Source organism: Calonectris borealis, chromosome 1, assembly GCF_964195595.1.
Source record: "Calonectris borealis chromosome 1, bCalBor7.hap1.2, whole genome shotgun sequence".
Lineage (NCBI taxonomy): Eukaryota > Metazoa > Chordata > Aves > Procellariiformes > Procellariidae > Calonectris > Calonectris borealis.
In genome coordinates this window covers 219106265-219126444 of record NC_134312.1, presented here as the reverse complement: position 1 = coordinate 219126444, position 20180 = coordinate 219106265, and the positions used below count along the sequence as shown (strand labels likewise).

The 20180-nt window shown below is 46.9% G+C and overlaps 1 protein-coding gene across 4 annotated transcripts in view; it reads left to right on the top strand.

The window, feature by feature from the left end:
* The window catches only part of RNF169 (ring finger protein 169), a 30571-nt gene extending 11018 nt beyond the window's left edge, over positions 1-19553 (top strand). For 2 of the 4 annotated variants that reach the window (XM_075140428.1, XM_075140429.1), the window contains exons 2-6: positions 2856-2932; positions 9337-9483; positions 10413-10525; positions 11254-11347; positions 13404-19553. In XM_075140428.1, the coding sequence (XP_074996529.1) occupies positions 2856-2932; positions 9337-9483; positions 10413-10525; positions 11254-11347; positions 13404-14615 (1643 nt within the window). In that variant the 3' untranslated portion in view covers positions 14616-19553. The remainder of the gene's footprint in view (positions 1-2855; positions 2933-9336; positions 9484-10412; positions 10526-11253; positions 11348-13403) is intronic. The other 2 variants (XR_012672098.1, XR_012672099.1) reach the window with 2 other exon arrangements.
* The last annotated feature ends 627 nt before the right edge of the window (positions 19554-20180 follow it).

The following is a 20180-nucleotide window of genomic DNA, read 5'->3' as shown; positions in this document are numbered from 1 at the left end:
GGGGGGATTGAGGCTACAAGTCAAATGCCTCTTATAAAGAGAACCAGCGTTAAATAATTACAAAATCTTTTGTCCTCTCAAATAGTGCAGAAATCAATTGTTTTTTCCAAGATTGAGCACAATAGGATGAAACTCTTGTCTGCCAGCATAAAAGAGCAGGATGCCAGGTTTAATCCTGCCGCTGCGACTCTTTCGGTGCTATCACCCTGCTTGGAAGGAGCATCCCAGTGCCAGCCTTCCCAACAGCCCTTCCAACTCAGCTTCATTCAGAAACTGTTTCTGTTGACCCGCAGCTTGCTCAAGAGGAAGAGCAAGCACAAGCTTTGCTGCAAAATCAAGTAAAAAGCCGTTTCTTCCATCATCTTACCCATTTCTGTTGTTTTGCTAGGCCATAGCACGCATCGAAACAGCTGAGCTACCTTGTCCTGTACCTGAACGTGCAGAATTAGCACGCGGAGGTGTGCTGGAGGAACGTGCGTGATGCTGTGCTGATCTTGCCTTCCTCCCCGGCTGCGTCCTGCGAGGACCGGTCTGGTTTGATTTGCAGGGATTCTGTGCCGATGGGAGCATCCTTGGCTGGGGACAGCCACTGTGGTGCATCACTCTAACTCAGAAAATATAATGGGGCGCTGTAAACGTAGATACACAGTTGTGCGTACATTTTTGTTTTCATCCCTTCTACACAGAATTAGAAATTTGGGGTCTCTGTCTTTTGACCCATCTATAAAATGTACAACTTGTTACAGAGAGATGCTATACGTAAAGCTGCCTCCACCTGATGTAGACCACTAGCTAAACCGGCCCAACTTTATAGATAAATGTTGTTCCATTATTTAAAATCTCTTCTGGCTTTCTGAATCCCTGTAAGCAACGAAACAGTTGATGTGGCTTGTCTTTACTGCTGCGTGTTTCCCTCGGGTTAGCTCGTACGCTTTTATTACCCTGGAGGGAAAAAATACACCTTTTTAGCTATGAAGATAAGGTCTGAGACAAGCCTTAAACATTCAGAAGTAATTGAAGGTTGCTGCGGGCGCATTACAGATTGCTGCTGCTCTTGGGACTGTCTCTGTGGAAGCTCAGCTTGATAAAATTCACAAAGAACTGGAACTGCTCAAGGACACAATTGAAAAAACATTTTGAGAAGCCGGTGGAAGGTTTCCAGCGCGGCCGGTTGCGGGCGCAGGAGCAGGAGCGAGGAATGCAGCCTGGCCTCCCCAGCATCGCCACCACTCGGGATTTTTATCACACGTGTTGGGACACTTTGGGTGTTTTCCTTTAAAAACAAGCCTAGCTCGTGCAGGCGTGCGAGTAAGAGAGAATAGCATCTCTTTTTTTTTTTAAAAAAAAGCCTTATAATCTATACACTTGATGTTTGATTACAAGAGGGTTTTCTTCCGCCTTTTAAAGCAAGTATTAAAGAAATACTTTGTGATTTGCTCAGCTCTGGCGTTGGCAGCATTCCCTCTCTGGAGCTCCTCGAGCAGGAAGCTCCGGAGTTTGCACTCACACTCACCGATGGGGAGGGACTGAAGTTACAGGGCTTTCCTCTAAGAACTTTAAAAGCAAACTGGTGGAAGGCAGGACAGGTGAAAACAGGAATTAGTCAGTCTTTAAATGGCACGTTTTGGCACCAGGGCTGTGACCTGTCCCCAGGGAAGAGGCAAACGTGGCCATGAACCGGAGGATGCCCGCTGGGGCAGTCGGCCACCAGCTGCTGGGTGTTTGATTTACTTACCCCACCACGAACTTTTCATTTTGGGCCAATGCCTTTGAGGAATAAAAACGCTTCCTAAACAAAACATGTGGTGGAGCTGCCGGTTTATATCCCTTAGTTTTAGAGAGCTGGGAAAAGGAGATACCACTGATGTTTCCTCCTTGCTCGTACCCGTTTCATCCCGAGCATAGCACATCGAGATGATGAGCTGCATGGAATACTGATACAGGCTGAGCCGGGATGGTTGTTCAGGGGTTGTTGTTTTATTCGGTTGTTCCCTTTTCCATCCAAGCTCCTCTGACTTTAGTGCAACTTGCCCAAACTTGCGCTTCACAGAAGCTGGAGGGAGCTTTGAGGCCGACATAAAGAAGGGAGTCATTTGGGGAGTAACAAACTCCAGGGGTGGAGGTTAAACTATAACCCCGTGCCAATATGCTTTTGGTTTCTGAATTCCCAAGGGGGAAGGGAGGAAGCGGGAGCAGGATGGGGAATTCCTGCCGGATGGAGCAGCCCGCCCACCCGGCTTCGAAATACTGACCTCGGGGAGCGCATTGCAAGTGGAATAAAAGCTGTGCTTGCTCCAGACCGGCGGGACAGCACTGCAAACAGCTGCGAAGGTGAAGGGGACGTGGAGGAGTAAAAACAGCATTTATATAGAAAATAGAGAGCGTTCTCGATGTGTTCGTTTAAGTGGCAGAAGGGCACGGGTGTGAATTTGGGGTGTTGTGCTGCTGCTGTCAGCCTGTGTTTCTTGGGTGTCTGGCTGGAGCAGACGCTTAAAGCCTGCTTTTATTTCTAGGACTCAGATTCCCTGTGACATCTCAGGGCTATTACTTAACCTCTGTGTTTACATCCTCCTAATACTCCCCTGATTGCTTAGCTGCTTGTCTAGAACTCTCGAGAATCTCAAAAGAAACTATAGAAGTGCAAAATGGTATTACTTGGCCATCCTCCTCCGAATGTTTCTGTATGTTAAACAGAGCTTTGATAGCAGTGTTGTAATATAAACATATGTGCTTGAAAAAACGCTGCAGAACCTCTGTGCAGTCCCTGGAGAGCTTACCCTTTTTGGGAAATAATGGACAACCCCAGTCGTCATACACTAAAAAGTGTTTCCTTTTTTTTTTCCTTCTCTTTCTAGACTTTATATTCAGAGCACCCATTAAATTAAGCAAACCAGGGGAACTCCGAGAAGAATATGAAAGCCAGCTAAGGAAGGTACAGTATTCTGTGTAATCGTGGTTTTTCTTCGAGAATAACTTGGATTTCCTGCAGGAATGCCATCCTACCTATAAGGAAACTTGAAGGGCTTTTTATTCCTGCTCTGTAACAAAGGTCATTTATTCCCTTTATGCTGTTCAGCCAGTTCAGGAAAATGTTGGCAGTAATTGAGCATGTAGAAGCCAGATTTTGCTGTCTTAGGCTGCCTTCCAGAACATGGAAATATGCCTTCCTTGGTGGACCTCGAGCGACTGTTCGGTTGTACAGGGTTTATTAGAGCATCAATATTTGTGGATGTAATTCCATAAAGGCTTTTGCAGCATCAGGCATCTCCTGCAGTAACATCCTTCTCAGAAACAATCTATTCCAAACTAGAGCTTTCTGTCTATTTTTAGGCAAGAAAAAAAAGTCATTTAAAGACAAAAAACTGAAAAGGGAAGAAAAGCTTTTCAGCTGTTTTGGAGTTAAGATCTGGGAAAATATTTTCTACATTTAAAAAGGTTTTTTTTTTTTAATCTGAATCATTGAAATTTTTCCAGTGGCTAGTCATTTACGAAAATTGGCTGCTTTTTAAGCGAGAAACATCACTGTGAAAGCAATGACTGCTGCAACCGAGCAGATAATGATTTCCATTGCAACCCCTCTCGTGAGAGTCTCCCATAACTTGCTGAAACATTCGCGCTGCCACTCGTAGCTCCTGCGTCTGTCGTCCCTTCCTCTGCCTGGACCCGCGCACCGTCCTGCCGAAACAACGTGGACTCTGCCCCGCTGCTGGTGTCTCTGTCAATAGATTTAATTGCTGTCCCGGGGCCTTGATCTCTGTGATGGTGGTTTTTCTTTGAGATGGGTCCAACCTCTCGCTGATTAGTTTACCTGCTGGGGAAAAGGAAGAGAGTTTTTTTTATCATTGAAGAATTTTCTTTGGGTTTTCATTTGAAGATCTCAACAACCATAAAAAGCGCTGGGAAGCTGATGTTTAGACAGAAAAAAAAATAGCCTTGTCCACCGGGTGATGCTAAGTAGGAAAATACTGCTTAAATGATATTTAAAGTAAGTAACTAGTCTGGGAAATGCATATATGTGAGGAAACAATTAAAAAATGTTGAAGGGACTTCTCTCCTGGTTCTCCATGTGTGGAATTAGCAGTGACACTGATGGGCAGTGTCACTACAGGTTATTAGGACAACTTTGGCTGACTGTAACCTTTCATGAACTGATCTTAAGAAATGCAAACTCTTCTCTGGTCCAGGTGACTTTCGCTAGGTAGGCAAGCATGCCTTGTGCGTAAAGTCTTGTGACTTGTGGCATTTTTAGCAACGGTGAGACACTTTGTTGAGAAACAGTTGGTTTCGGCAGCAGTGTAAGACTTAAGTGCACAGAAATCTTATTCATATAAAAACCTAGTTAAATTAACTTAAATGTGCATCACTGTATTTGGCAATTTAATTTTTTTTCACTGTAACCTTTAGGATGAGTATACTCAGGGTATCTTTGGCTTAAAGAAGACATAAAGCTTTTCATATAGGTATTAACTGTAAACCTTGCTAGGCTTTTCTAAATCTCTCCGTAATAGTGAGTGGGAGACTTTCCATGATGATACTGGAGCTAACTCATCATTGATCCTGCCAGACTTGTTGCTTGATGTCTTCAATCCAGCTGCAAGGCCAGAATTTCCCGGGTGTCCAGAGGAGCAGGAACCGCCTGAGTTCATGGGGACAGGATCTTAGCTCTGCAGTTCTTCCAAGTGCCTCCGGACTGATGCATATCTGGATCTTCTGGAAGGATTAAACCATCTTTTCTCCCATGGTCCATAAAAAATTTATAGGAGCATTGCATCCGTGCAGGACAAAGTGGATACTTGGTCACCGTTTGCTAATCCTGATCGCTCCGTTACCGACTTGAAAGATGATTTATATAAAGTCCAGTTAAGCACACTTGAAGCATAGTCAGACTGCAGCTGAAGAGGTTTTTGCATCTACGGCTTGACTTCAGCAAAAAGATACCACGTGCAGTCCGGTGCCAACACTTCTCGCTTTCCCACCAGTCGAAAGGAAATACTTTAACATGTTTCTGGCATTTGGGGCATATTTTTGTCTCGTTCTTGTTCAGCCTGCTGGCTCCCCCTTTTTGCTCTGGCAGATTGGAGATAGGTTTCTTTCCCCTCCTGACTTAAACTCACTTTTTATGAACCTCATCTGAAAGAGCTGATGCGGGGAGGAGATTCTCTGAATAATCATCTAGGAGGAAAGGACAATGTAATTTTGCTGACAAAATGGCGACTGATAATGCACTCGCACTTTTTCCTTATGCCAGGCAAAACTGTGGCTGTTGCCACTTAGTGAGAGTTTCTTGGTGTCTCTGAACTTCTGAATTAGGCAGGAGGAGACGAGAACTCAGGTTTGGGAATCAAACCTTGCATATAGCTGGGCTTCCCTCTGTGTCTCGAGGCAAGAAATTTCATCTCAGCTTCCCGGCCCGTGAAACGGGGATAACCCATGCTGGCTTTCCTCCTGAGGAAGGGAGAGGAGCATTCAAAAGCTTTTACATCTCCCAGATGTGAGTTGTTTTATAAATCCTAGCTCTTGACCTGCTTCCCGGCCTTTTGCAGTTGAAAACAAAGTAGTTACCATAATTACGTACTGAAGAATTTTTATTTGAAGTGGATAATCTCGTAGTGTAATTTTCTCAACTGACTTTCAGAATGAGATGAAACGTTTGCTGTCTGTGCAGAAGAGCGAGGGTTTTTTCTCTCTTTTACACAGTGCACTTGGTGCTCTTGTATTTTATATTTTTCCAAAGTAGGATATCATTTCTGTGTACTAAAAACCTAACTCGTCCTGTTAAACTGTCTCTCTATCACAAGCAGTCTATTGCTTGTAATCACACGCAGTCAGGAGGGAAACTCCTACCTGAGGCATGTGCTGACATGCAGCTTTCCAGCGGCATGGGTAGACGGAGCGGGCTCGGGGAGCGAGCAAGCAAACCCGGACAGTTTATGGAGTGAAGAGAAGATGTCAAACGTGAGTTTACCAAACTTTTGGAAATGAATGTTAGTATCAAGAATGACGTTCCTGAAATTCTCATTTCTTGAGCAATTCTTGAGCAAAAAATTAGCGATTGCTTGTACACTATTTTTTCCTGCCGTTTCAAACGGGATATCCGAAAGGGCTACAGGTTAAAGTGTGTTTTCTGATAACCGTACTGCTGATAGCAGCTGACGGTCCTGCTTCCAGTATTTCAAAGATGCTACTCCGATAACGTAGGGTAGTTCTCCCAGGGTAGGTGTTTCACACCAGCTTGTTTCAATTTCTAGTCCTCATGTCCCAGCATAGTATTGCCACGTTTGTAAGTAAATTTTCTGGGAGATAATTTACATTAGGCTACTTAAAATGATTTTTTTTAATTAGTACAGATTTTATCATTAGAGTTTGCTTTTGTTTGCAACGTGATTTCTGGAGCTAAATTCCTTTTTGTATCCCGTTGATTAGGATTAGGATCCTGTTGTGGCTTTTTTCACTGTTCACTGTCAGCAGAGCTTATGCTTGCACCTCCCATTAACTGTGCCATGGGTTGGCCTAAAATCCTTAAATATTCCTGTGTGTTGTTACATGTGCTTGTGGCTTTAGATTTGGGAATTGAGTATAATTTTACAAGTTAGACAAAATAGTGACGATTTCCATTTAGCTTTCTCCCATGTGAGAAATACAGAAGGGACACAAGTGTTGGGTAGTATTTCAGCTGGCCAAAAAGAGTCATCTTTGTGATAAATCTCGATGTGAACTTGTTTTTCAGACACTTAAAAAAGTCTCCTTTAAGTGCAGAAATATTGTTCATGAAACGTACAGTAGACTATTCATCATGTCTGCATCATGCGGCCATAATCTATATTAGTCAGACACTGTGTTGTAGTTATTGCTCGAGATTATTAATAGATGAGGCATTTAAAGATACATCTTGAAACAACTCTAAACGAGAAGTCGAACCAGCCTTTGAAAACATTTGCTGAACACCCACAATCAGCCAAACGGGGTGGGGAGGGGGTGTCCTGGTTCCTACCTTCTCTCCTCCTACCTCTCTCTTCCTCGGCTCTGGGGGTTCGGACTCAGTAGGATTCGGGTCCTTCCCAGTCTGAAATGTGTAATGCATCATGAACTGTGTTTTCTTTGTCACCCACATGTCCATGCTGGTTTCCCCTTCCCTCCTTCCCCCCCCTTCCTCGGTAGGGAAGAAAAATACTAAATATTTTGGGAAGAATGAGGAGCTGTTGCAACATCGCCCACTGCCTTTATGCGCAGTGCTGTAGGATCCAGTGCTCGAGCTGCCGCTGGGTGCCTTGAGCTTTACTGGAGGGCACCGGGTCCTCCACCCGGGAGGCGAGGGGGAAACTGCGGCGGTGTGAGAGGATAGGAGGGAGTGTCACAGGGCAGCGTCATAAGCATCTGAGATGCCTACGCTCAAATGTGAGAAATAAACAGAAGCGTTTGATTTCCTAGTGCTCAGCCATAGCTGTGATTCATCAGCGTGATGGAGACCTGTCAGTCAAAGGTCAGGCTTGTTGTTGTCCCAGTCGAGGATAACTTATGCGCAGAGGTTGGGTGGAGGAAGAAGGAAGAACCTGGTATATATACATATATATGTAGACTATTCATGGCCTATGTGTGAGCCTGAAGTTGAGGAAGAGGTGAGAGACAAGCTGGGCGATGAGTGATGAGTGAGAAGGGAGCTGGGCGATGTTATCCTGGGCAGGGACGATCGGATGGGGCTATCTGAAGTAGGTACTGTAGAGCCTGTTCGTCAGGAAAAGGTGATGGAAAGGAGGAAAAAAGGGGGTTTGTTGGTTTTGAGTAGCAAGTCTGCAGAAAAGAGGTCCTGGCAGAAATGGGGGGTTTGATTCCTTAGGTAGGGAGGACAATATAATGCAGCAAGACAGGCAGCCCATCAGAATCGTGGACCGTGCTGGGGATAATCCTTTGGTTCAGGAAGAAAGAAGTCTCTGCCGGGAAAGCCTGGCCGGGAGGAGCTTGTGGACACTGAAGATCGACTTTGGTTGGTTAAAGGGGACCACTAAGTGATGGATTGTGCTTTTTGGAGGGAGGGAAGGAAGGAAAGTGTTTGCCCTTCTCTGAAATCCACTTTTCTTATTACCCACTTTCCTTATTACTGGACTTCCACAAGCTCGAGAATGGGTAGGGGATCTTCTGGGAAGATAAAGGAGTATATGGGGACTGGCACTTAATGGAAGAGGCGCACTTCAGAAGTCCCAGCAAAAAAGCCTTCAGTGCAGAAAAAGGATGGGAAGTGCAGCAAGACGTAGCTTGGGGCTGCCCTGGCAGTTCTGTAGGATTTCTTGTGCAGCCTTCAGGTTTGTGAAATGCAGCAGTGCAGCACGCTGATAAAATAATGTTGCATCATAGCCTTTTTGAATTGCCAGGGTGCTAAAAAGTAGCAAGAAAACATCTAAGAATGCATTGGAAGTAGAGAAAAAGAAGAGGAAATGTAGGGGAAGTATTCCTCATAGGAGGTGATACCAAAAAGGCTGAAAGTGCTCGGTGCCTTCTTTGGATCAGACTCCTTAGATTGCAGGAATGTATTAAAAAAGCAAAGGGATTTCAATATGGGATTAACTACGTGGGGCAGAGTAGGAAACCAGGGTGTAAAAGCAAGTCCGTCCAGCGTGGTGCGGGGGTAAGCGGCCGTTCAACGTGCAGCAGGCAGGATCCTCTGGATCCATGTACCTTGTGTCCTAGATCCTGGCATTCGCTTGCACTTCTCACCCGCATTTGCACTTCAGCTGATAAACTGAATTCAAGCTTTGGGCCATCGGAGGGTTAGGTGATCTCTCTGGATCTTCTCCATCCCAATGCATCAATGAAACAATAGGATTTCAATCAGTGTGCAGGCTTCAACGTGGGAATTGCTGTATCTAACCGATTTTAATTTAGGTGATGCTGTCTATATGACTGCCAAATTGTGTGTACTGTGTTGAAGTCCATTTGAAGACTAAAATTGAAATGTCGTAGCTTGCATGAAACTCCTGTTTTGCACATTTGTATTTGTAGTATGATTATCTACAAATAGACAAAAGCTTTTGTCTCTCTGTTTTAGAAAATGGTGTGGCAGAGAAGTCTGTGTCAAACCCTGGAGCTAACCCTGGCTTCTTTGCTGTTTTGCAAAGAAGAAAATATCCGTGGTGTTTGTGTAGAGTGCACGTGAAAGCATTGTAGAAGCAAACCGATCTTCACCTTATTGCTAGTGAGGGAGGCAGTGGCTCTACTCTAGACGAGAGAAATAGAGACACAAAGTTAAATTATGTGGCCAGACTCTTGGAAAGTCACTTATTGGCAACCAGTGTAGGACTTAAGACATTTCAACTACGCTGTCTCTTTTGTTGTTATTTCCAGCTGAGAGAAGAAAAACTACAAGAAGAAAAAGCTTCTGAGGATCTGGTTCACAAGTTCATTCTAGATGACATGGACGTAGGGAAAAAAAAAATGGAAGAACAGCAGAAAAAAGATGAATCTTTAGTGCTTAAAGTGAACCAAGAGTGTGTAAGTAAGCTTGTGCTTCTCTTTTCTGTCCACATCATAGACACTGGCTGGTAGGTGAAATGCTGCTAAGGCTCAGTCCTCGAACAAGAACTAGTTTTTTTAAGGCCTTGACTAGTTGAGTATCTCCCATTCCTGCCTGTTGAAACTGGAACCTTTCATCCTTTGACATAGGGAGCTTTCCAGAATTAGTTGATTGGCTTCTTTATAGCCCTTGAAGGCTATGAGCTAACAGATTATAAAGATCCATGTTAATGAGAACTGTCTTCTAAGGTTTGTTACGACTACAGATGTTCTTCTAGAGGTTTCTGTCCCCCCTTTTACTCACTTTACTCACGACTGAAGGTGCAGCTCTTCCAAACGTATCAGTTAAATCTGTAGAGGTAACCACTGTGCTCTGTGTATCCTTGGTCTTCAGGCATATATGCATTTCCGTGAACATATCTCCATGAATCTTCTACAGTGTAGGCGTACGGTATTGCAGTCCAACAGATTCTTCATGCTGAGTTTTGCCTCCTTCTCATTTCAGTTGTGAGACTCCGCAGGAAATGCTCTTAAGATTTAAAGACTGATAGGCTGATATGTGGGTACTGAATAACGTCCCGTAGTACCTTTCTTGTAGGATTTTCTCACGTTTCCTTGATCAATAAATTAACTTTCTTCAATGACTGACAGCTATACATAGGAGCTGTGTGCTTATTTTTGCATTATTTATGCCATTGGGGCCAGCCTCTGAGCTGTTACAGCTCCAGTGGAGGGAGCCGCACGAGCATGTCTGTCTGCTGGCAGGTTGCATTCTCAGTTTATGTCCTCTACGTGTAATCAGAACAGGGGCTTTTGGAATCTTTAATATCTTTGCAAGAAAGAGCTTTATTTTCCAAGTGATTCTTTTTGTTGTACGTGTCAGCTAACTCTTCCTTGATTGACTTCAGTTTCCTGAACGTCTCTCGGATTCAGAGAATGAAGAACCATTCCAGGGCAAGCAAACACATCGGTCGGCTTTTGTTTCCAAGACCAGTGCCTACTCCTTTGCTTTCCTTTCAGGGTAAGATGCTGAGATTTGATTCAAGCTGATGAATGTTCATTAGAGATGTAAATCTCACGTTCTTTTGACTGTTGTTCTAAACATACCTGAGATGCTTTAAATTTAATTAAAATGGTTGTTCCAATCCCAAATAAGTAATAATTTTTCTGGAATTTTAGAACAGGCTAATTGGTAGAATATAGCATCTGTCTGATTACCTCCTACCTGTTTTAAAATCCTGGGGGTTAACGAAGTTAGTGTCGATCCCATGAAGCAGAAAAATCATTGCCTGTAGATTTAACGACAGAAATCATTAAAGTACGAAATTCTGTGTGGTAATTTAAGAGTGCTGGATCCTTCCCCAGCACAGATACTAAGAGATAGCGTCAGCCCCAAACAGTGGGGCTTATCAGTGAAAGCTGTTGCATGATGCAGTGGAAGCGGCTGAGTAACCAAGTGTGTTTTCACACGAGAAGCACAGAAGAGGTTTCCATCATTAGCTCTGACCTCAATTAGTTACAAGCCGTAGGTGGAGGTGTCAGTAGTGCGGAGCCCTTGAACACAGACGAGGGCTGTGCGGCAGATCAAGATTCCTGGATCCCTTTATCCCGAGGGCGTAGGAGGCATCTCTGAGAGCCGGGCGCTGCCAAGGCTGATGCCTCCCCCACGGGTAGCTGCTGCCAGGGCTGCTGGGCTGGTTGTTCCTAAGGTCATGAACGATCTCCCCTTTTCACACATCTGCTTTTCAGGAACCTAACCGCCAAGGTGGAGAGGAGTCGGAGCTGCAACGACACCATTCAGGAGAGATCAAAGAGCAGGCAGAGATCAGCCAACAAAACAAAGGTACCGGCTGCGTCTGGAAACATAGCGTTGCTATGTGTAAATGTTCTTATCTGAGGTTACACAGCGCCAGTAATCCGGAGATATAAAATGCTGTGTTTGTGGCGCTGCTAGTGCTGCGTTATCGCCATGGGGCCAATCACTTCCTTGTAGCTCACAATAAAAACCTGCTAGGTTAGAAATTACTAAGCAGAAAAGTAGACAGCTTACAGAGTCGTTTGTTAGCATTGGAGGATAATTGGAAGTTGGAAGGATACTTATCATGCTTTTGTTTTGTAATTAATTTTCTTTTTAAGGCTGAATCCCCAGCTGATTAAAGAAAAATCTTTTAGAAGTTTAGAAAAAAATCCTCTCTTCCTCCGCCTTTCTCTCCTGTTCTTTCCAAACCTGTTTAAAGAGAGCAAAATTCATTGCTCTCCTGATGTCAGGATACTTTCTTTTGCACTTCCACGCTATAGGAAGAGCTGACCTGGTCTTGCTTCCCCTCGCATCCAGCAGACCGAGGGAATTAACCGTATCTGTTACCCTGTGCAACAGGCCTGACTTTTCAGTGCACCGCAGTGCTTCAAAATGAGTGGTGATCAGCAAGCACCGCTGAAAATCTGAGCCGGAGATTCTTCAGGCTCTTCCAGCAGTAACGGCTGGGTATCTCCCACTCATCAGAGACGACCTTTACAAACGCCTTTCCTTGCGCCGTGACTGGCAACACCACTTGACCCCTCTGTTTGGCCTTGCCAGCAGAATCAGATTTTGCATGCTGGCTCTTGTACCAATCTCTGTCTCTGAAGCCGTACTCCGCCTCCTCTCCGATGTGCCTCTCTGGCCCGTGGCATCCTAGTGGCCGGCAGCAGCAGCTTAAGTCATGAGAGCTGTCAGTTCTCAGCCTGGAACAGCTCCAGCCCTGCTCCACCGGTGCCACTTGCTGGGATGTTCCACCTCCTCGTGCTGATACCCCTCCTTCTTGGGCTCAGTTTCATCCCAGATGGAGAAGGGGACGGTTCAATTCCAGAGATCCCATAGGGAACAGAAGCCTCTGCAATCCTTTGGAAAGTGAGTTTGGTTGGGGAATGTTGCTTGGAAAATGGTAAAATCCCCACTGGGCACACTAAGTTGACCCCAGCAATCACCTAGCTACACATCTCTGAGGTTATGAGCGTGGACCATGGTCCAGTTCCCATCTGAGCTGACAGGAGCTGGACCTTCCCTCCCAGGACCTTTTTTTTTCAGTAGATGGCTTATGGACCTGACCAGTTAAGAGTTGCACTACAAGGGTGTTCCACAAACTTATTTTGACCTCAAAAGAAGCTAGCAGAAACAACTCTATCTCGGGCTAAGCAGGGAAAGGCGATAATTGTTCAAACTAGCTGCTGGATAAAATCATTTCATCTTAGAGAAGAATGATGATACCATTTGCAGTTGTGTACACGCAGCTTTCATTTCTGATTCATTTGTGGCTGGGTTCTCTCGCATTCCAAAGGTAGCAGCATTAAGGGATGGTTTTGGAGATGACAAGATGACAAGAAATGCGGCTCTTAAGTCTGCTAGAGGCTGTGTGGTGGCCACTCATCAAGGTTGTTCCATCAATCTGCCTCAAGCATATACACACCTTTTCTCATGACGTTTTGCCGCGCAGTGTGTTAAACCTGGGCCAAGTATTTATTCTTTCTCTCCTACGGCTTGGTAGGGAGCAAAAAACCCTTTGGAGATGATTTCCCTTGAAGAGCATGGCTTCCTTCAGCCGGGGTGGTGCAGTGCTTCTCAGTTTCTCCTCGTCTTGCCTTGCTTCAAGCTTTTTACCCTCAGAGTGGTCCCAGCAGCAAGAACAGCTCTTACACTGAAATAAATTTGAGACCCAGATCGTACTGGACTTACGTTCTGTATCGGCCGTGAAAGGTGCCATGACCAGCAGAGGCTGCCACGGCTGTTCCAGAGAGCTCTCCAGCCGGTCTGCTGCAGGAGCTGAGCGCGATAGCCTCACGTTCTCCTGTTCTCCGCTCGCGTGCTTGTCCGTATTCTTCTCAATGACAATCTTTTTGAGCTGTGTTGCCTTGCCTTGCAGGTGCCGTCCGTCACCAGCACATCGACGCCGCTGGTTGGAGTTTTGTCGTCCACCCAAAACAACCGCTGCCTCTCCGCCCCAGACCTGACAGCAGAGAAACGCCTGGTTCTCAACCCCGTTTCGTCCCTCTCGGCCCTGCACAAGCCAGAGCGATCCATCAGCCCTGAGAGCAACGACAGCATCTCGGAAGAGCTCAACCACTTCAAGCCTATCGTCTGCTCCCCGTGTACGCCTCCCAAGAGGCTTCCTGACGGGAGAGTCCTGAGCCCTCTCATTATCAAGTCTACCCCAAGAAACCTGAACCGGAGCCTGCAGAAGCCGACCACCTACGAGGCCAGTCCTAGAATACTGAAAAAATGGGAGCAGATATTTCAGGAGCGCCAGATGAAAAAGACTCTGTCTAAAGCGACCCTTACGTCCTTGGCTTCGGAGCCCGGGGAAGACGTTCTAGTTCCCGATGTCACCAACTCCAGCACTTGCACTAAAGAGCAGCCGCAAGTGCAGGATGATCACCTTCCACCTGACACAACAGGAGACCCTCGCCCCGAGCTGGATTTCTTTCCTTCCATCAGTGAAACGAAGCTGGGAAGAGGGAGTGAGAAGAACAGAGATTCACAAGCCTTAATAACAGACGTCAGCACGGCCGAACCAGATGCGAGATCAAACGTCACCTCCCTAAACACACGAGTGTCCGAAGTCCCCGACCTAAAAGTGAACGCGTTCATGGACAAATCCTGTCTTAGTCTTGGCCCGAAAATGCTGAGCAGAAGACTCATGGGCGTCAGTGCGTCGCTGCCTGACAACAGCACGCTAGGAGTCCCCGTCAAGACATCAGGAAAAAAGCAGTTGAAATACCTGAACAACAGCGAATTGATCAACGTGCAGAACAGCACCTGCAATTCCGTTGAGAACATCATCGGGGAACAGCCCCCGTCACTGAGACGGGGCCGGAAGAGACGCTGCAAAACGAAGCACTTGGAGCACAACGGCTCTGTCAAAAGACTGAGGCACGCGGCAGGGGAGGTGGGCTTGGCTCCGGAGGATCGCTTGGTACGGGAGATGGAGCAGAAGCTCCAGCAAGAGGAGGAGGACAGGAGGTTGGCCCTGCATCTGCAGCGGATTTTCGACAGCGAGAATAGGACAGTGGATAGGCGGAAAGTCAGAGTCGATCGGTATCTGCTGCGGTCGAAGAGCACTCTGGGTGCTAAGTAGCACTGGTGGACGATGTTGCCTTCCTAGAGGACGATGAGGTTTATCAGATTATCTTATAGGAAAACTATTTTTTGTCATACTTCCACCCACAACAATTGTTTTTTCGTTTTGGTGGTAAGACATTTGTAGGTCCAGTTCAGAGAGAAGCCAGAGTCCTTTCAGATCAACAAAAAAAAAAAAGAGAGAGAAAAAAAAATCCTCCAGCTTTCTGGTCCATTGGTCTGAAGGAAGTGTCCGTCGTCCCCGTGAATACACTGCAATGCCTCTACATGCGGTTGGTGACATTTGGGTTCCCCAGCTGGGGGGGTTGTGTGAGCAGTACATGGGGCGTGGGATAAGGACCTCGTCCGTTCCTTGCCTTGCCACTTCAATATGCCAAGAGAAATCAGGGCTGTACTCAGAAGTAGGCTTTTTCTGTCCCCGAAACAGTCTTGTCCTCTCTGCAGGCCCCGTTTTGTTCCTTACGCTGCGGCAGGTCAGACTGTTACCGATGTCAGCTGTTCGAATGACCTGACTCAAGGGCTGTTGGGGAGGGAGGCTGATCCGTGTTTCTGCTAGGAAGAACCAAACAGAATCACAGAATCATTAAGGTTGGAAAAGACCTCTAAGATCATCGAGTCCAACCATCAACTCAAATAGATCCACCCGTAGTACTTATAAATGAATGTATCTCACTGTCTGCAGCAGCAGTAGAGATTATAAGTTACTTCCTTTAAGTACAAAGCCAAATGCAGTGAAGAAAGATATAAAATAAGGATTTTACTGAAAAGCCTTGTAGGAACTTGTACATTCATGTTAGTGACCCAGCAGAGAGCTCGGGTGGAGCAGCTGGGAGCTGTGCTCTGGACGCTGTGACCCAGGGAGCAAATGCAGCTTTTCTCCTGGTCCCTGCCTCTTCGGAGGCAAGAGGGTTTCATGTTCTTCCCGCTAAGATCAAAATCCAGAAAGGGAAACGCTGGCCGGGTGATTTCAGGAAGGACGTTCTCCCTGCTGACACATACCCCGCAGGTTCCCGCTCAGTTAAGACATCTCTCAGCGCACCTAAGGCCTGTCCTTACATGTCCAAGAGCGGCCCGAGGAGGCATCCCGAGGTATCTGACGCATCGCCGTCCTCTCCCGGGCACCCGATGGGTTGGCGGTAGAGTTGGGACAGGAGCCCAGCCCTCCCGGCCCGCAGGCACGCGGACGCGGCTGCTCGGGGCGATGCAAGCCTGCCCTGCCCCTGCTCCCAGCTAGCCGTCTTCAGGTTCGAACCACTAAGAAAGCTCAGGTGAGCGACGCGCTAAAAATTTCCGCTTAAAGGCATGAAGTCGGGCAGGGCAGCCTGGACCAGAGCTAGCTCGGAGCCTGGGCTTGGTGGAGCGTGCGTTGTCTGCCCAGATGTGGCCGTCAGTGGCAGCCCACCCTCTGGCTCTTTGGGTTTCTAACGCTCTTCCCCATCGTCCATTAACAGCACAATAATTTCCTTGATTATTTCCAGTAATCGGACTCAAAAAACATCGCCTCAACTTGATACTTGAAAGCTGCCTTGCAGAGTATTCACTGGGGACCCGCGGTGCCCACGGGGACCTTCGTCCAGGGCGGAGGCTGCGGTGTTAACGACCTTGCTGGCCCACGTGCCGGATGACGAGTGGTATTTTCAGGATGTTACTGAAGCACGGTGCTGGGGCAAACTCACCCTGACCCACGGCACGAAGGGAGGACAGCCAATGCATTTAAACGGGTGGATCTGATCTAAGAGAACAGTTGTTGCCCAATTTCCTCCATCTAAAAAATGGTTGGATTTCTCCTTCCATCTTAAATGGTTTAAAAAAAAAACAAACGGGAACTGGTTTTCTTTTTCTCTCCCGGCATACTTGCATAACTGCAAGGACCCTGGCGCTTTTTTCCTAATTGAACTGGATTTTTTTTTTTAAAAAAGAAATCTTATATTTTAATGGATAAAATTTATATATTTTAAATACTATATTTCAACAGATTGACACTTTTGTTTTGAGAAATCTTATAGCAATGATTCCGTAATATATATATCTATCTCTGTATCTCCTTAGCACACAAACTACTGGATGTTTAAAGTCATACCTAGGGCCGGCTAGACCTGGCCTGCTCTGCCTACCCGCTGCGGCTCGTGGGTGATGGCTTTCCGGGCCCTCTCGCACGCCGCAGCCTCGTTAGGTGCTGATTGAAGCAGGCGCTTTTGACCCAAACCGAATCCTACTCCCGTACCCAGCTGTGAATTGGAAGGAAATTAAGTTAATTAGAGCCTTGACCGGACGTAGAAGAGCAGTGCAGAGAGAAGTAGCGATGGCCTGGATCTGCCCCTTGCAGTGAAATAAGCTCAGGAGGGAAACCCACAGCTTTTACTCAGAATTCATCCCATTTTCTCCCAACATTTTGAGCTAAAGCATGCACTTCTCAAGTGCATCTAAATTTATAATTATTTTTACAGGCCCCCTTCTCCCTGCCCCTTCCCCACAGTTAATCCCTTGAGCCCGGATCAAACTCCCTAGGCGGTTTCCTTCTTTCTCACAGTGCTTGTGTGGGTTTCATCCAGGCTTGGGCTGCCTCTCTGAGCAAGCCTACACCACAAAAATCTAGATTTACGTGCTGAATGTATCCTGTCTTTCCCCTCTTAAGACAGATTTCACAGTCCAACGCGCCAGGCCAGTGTCTTAAATATCTTCTTTTTAAAAGATTACATAAATATTTAGGGGTTTTTGTGTTAATTTTCTCTTTCTAAATCTGAGCTGGGTGGAAGTGCGGGAGGCAATGCCTGAGCTGGAGCTTGTCTCCAGCCAAAAAAAGCTTCATGGGACCCCTCGCACCCCCGGCTTCCCAAACCTCGCCTTCACTGGGCAGCCAGCTGCCCCCGAACCAGAGAGCCCGCGTCCCGGCAGCGCTGCTCGGCTTCCAGAGCATCACGCACGGTCCATTGCATCTGCGTCGAAGGAGACCTTTGGACGTGGCGTCGCAATCGTGTCGTGGAAGGGTTGTGGTCGCAGCAGCTTTCAGTAAAGCGTCAGGGTGGGATCGATCTTTTCTGATGAGGTTGTGTGCCCACAGGTTTTTTAGTCCGATGAAGCTGCATTTCTACCTTCGCTTCTCCATCTCGTTGCTTAAGGACTGGGGAAAACATGGGTGGTTTTCTGGCCGGCTCGCCTAGACCCTCTCACCTTCTTCCTGAGCTAGCGAGAGCACAACCGCCCTCAGCTAAATCCACCCCAGGCGGTGTCCGGTTCGAGACTTGAGGCGATGTGAAGCTAGGATGAATGTTTTATTAATTTAACACTCTGTAAGTTTGTGTAAGCTTGCACAAAAAAAAATAATTGTATATAATTACACTTAAAAGAGCAGGAATTCCCAGCCTCCACTCTTTAAAGGTCAGGTGTGACGCTGCCTGTGCCACAAATAATGCCAGCGGAGAAGTAAAATACCTCTTGCTGAATGGTGGATGCAGCACAAGATCTGCAGAGGCTCTAAGATGAAACCGAGTATTTATTTATTTACACTTGTGTGAAAGTCATTTCTAACCCTCCTCCTTTCTGCAGCCACCTTCTCTCTGGGATGAAGGCAGTCCTTGCTGGCTGTGGGACAGCGCAGGCGTGTGAGCATCCTCCCAAAATGTGAAGCTGTCTTCTCTTGCGAGAAAAAAACAGGTCAAGAGATTGCACTGCCGGTAGCGCTGGAGGGGCTGGGGTTGGTTTGACGACAGAAGGACCGTGTTTGCCAAAGATGCCACCGACTCCGGAAAGTTGCTTTCTGACCCTCTGGAGCTCTCTGCCCGGGAAAAGCTGTACGGAAAGGTCCGTGTTTGGAGTCAGTGAGATCAGATAAATGAAGGAAAAGTGCCAAAAGAAGGGATCATGCCAGATGATTGTATAATGTTGTTCTATATTGTCAGTATTTTTTCTTCAAACGCTATTGTACATGCACTGCACAGTAGTCATGAAGCGTAGCTTGAACAAGCGCTTCTTTGTATTTTCTCAGTGAAAGCAAAGGGGGAGGTTGAAGCCTTAAAGACTACCACTGACTTTAAAAACAAGCCTTTAGCAATGCTCTGAGGACAGACCCCAGGGCTCCACCTAGACCCTCCAACAGTCCTGTGCCGTCTCCCCGTTGTCCAGCAAAAGGTTGACAAGGAGCTTGTCCCATGCACGGGGGGAAGCGTTTGATGAAAACCCGGCCCCTTTCACCTGTTGGGGCAGCCAAGACGAAAACTAACGACTGTTGGAGATGATGGTCTCACGTGGCACCGTGATGGAGACCCGTGGCACGTCCCCGTGGATGGCAGCTGGGTGGAACTGGGACGTGACGCCGGTTTGAACTACAGCGGGGAAGCTGGGATGATTCCCCACGTGTCGCACGCATCAGACACAAACCTCTCTCTTCCCTGTGTCCGTAAAACACCGCAAAGCATCAGCTCTAGAATTAGCTCTTCACTATGCAAACAGAAAAACCTTCACCTGGTTACAAAGGGGGGTTGTGTATGCCTGGTTTCCTTGGTGTTTACTGTCAAACTGTTTAAAACAAATCTAGATGTCGCTACACTTTTTTTCCTGATAATGCTTTAAATCGTCGTGCTTTTGTGTTCTCCTCAGTTCGCCAGCGGAGCACCGGGGCTGTAAAAGACTACGGTCGTTTTGGGTCTCAGCTGAACCACCGTGGCTTCATCCGAACGTTTTAAAAAGCGATGGAAGTTACTGAAGGACTGTTGACTTGCATGTGTAAAATGTGTGGGTAAAATGACATGCAGGCGTCTGTCATGTTGTGGCTTCTGTTATTTGGAACAGAGTAAATCCTGCTTGTGAAAAAATTGTCACAAACCAGAAATACGCCAACTGTGTACAAATAACGTGTACATTTTAACAGCAACGAGGACTTTAACTGCAGGACAAAGGCCGAGGTTAAAACAGAATAAAACCAGGTTCTAACAGTGAACTACCTGTTTCTGCTGAAGTTGCTGCACTTGGAAATAAGCAGGATCCTACTGCTGCCTATCCTGAACGGGTTACCGTTGCCCCTGGCTGAATGAGGTTGTTGAGTAATGTTTTGCAGGGAAAAAAAGGTGAAGGTGGGTATATTGACGTATTTTTGATGTAGGCAAGCAGCCAGTGGGAAGTGAGCGTCCCCCATTGCTCCCCATCGCTTGTCCCAACCCTTCCAGGTGTGCTGACACAGCTGTTTTTTAGGGGAGCCAGACCGGGGGATGGATTTGGGTTTTTAATAACTATTTGACTTCCTGAGCACGCTCGGGTCCAGCTGGTTGGGCATGAACCTGCGGCGGGATGGGGCTCCACGCTCAGAGCTGCCACGAGCGTGAGACGGATTTCCCCCAGCACTTGGCTACGGGACAGACCGATGCTGGGATGGCGGGCGAGGGCTGAGAGAACCGGGGAGCTCGTATTGGCTCGCCACTCCGTTAATGGTAGTGGTGTTGCTGCTCACCCACGAGCCCTCCTCGAACGACGTCGGCGCAGGCAGAGCCCCATCGTGAGCCGTGCTCATCACGGGACGGGGTGGTCACAGCGCTCTCCACCCTGTTCATTGCTGGCCAAAACCTCCCTG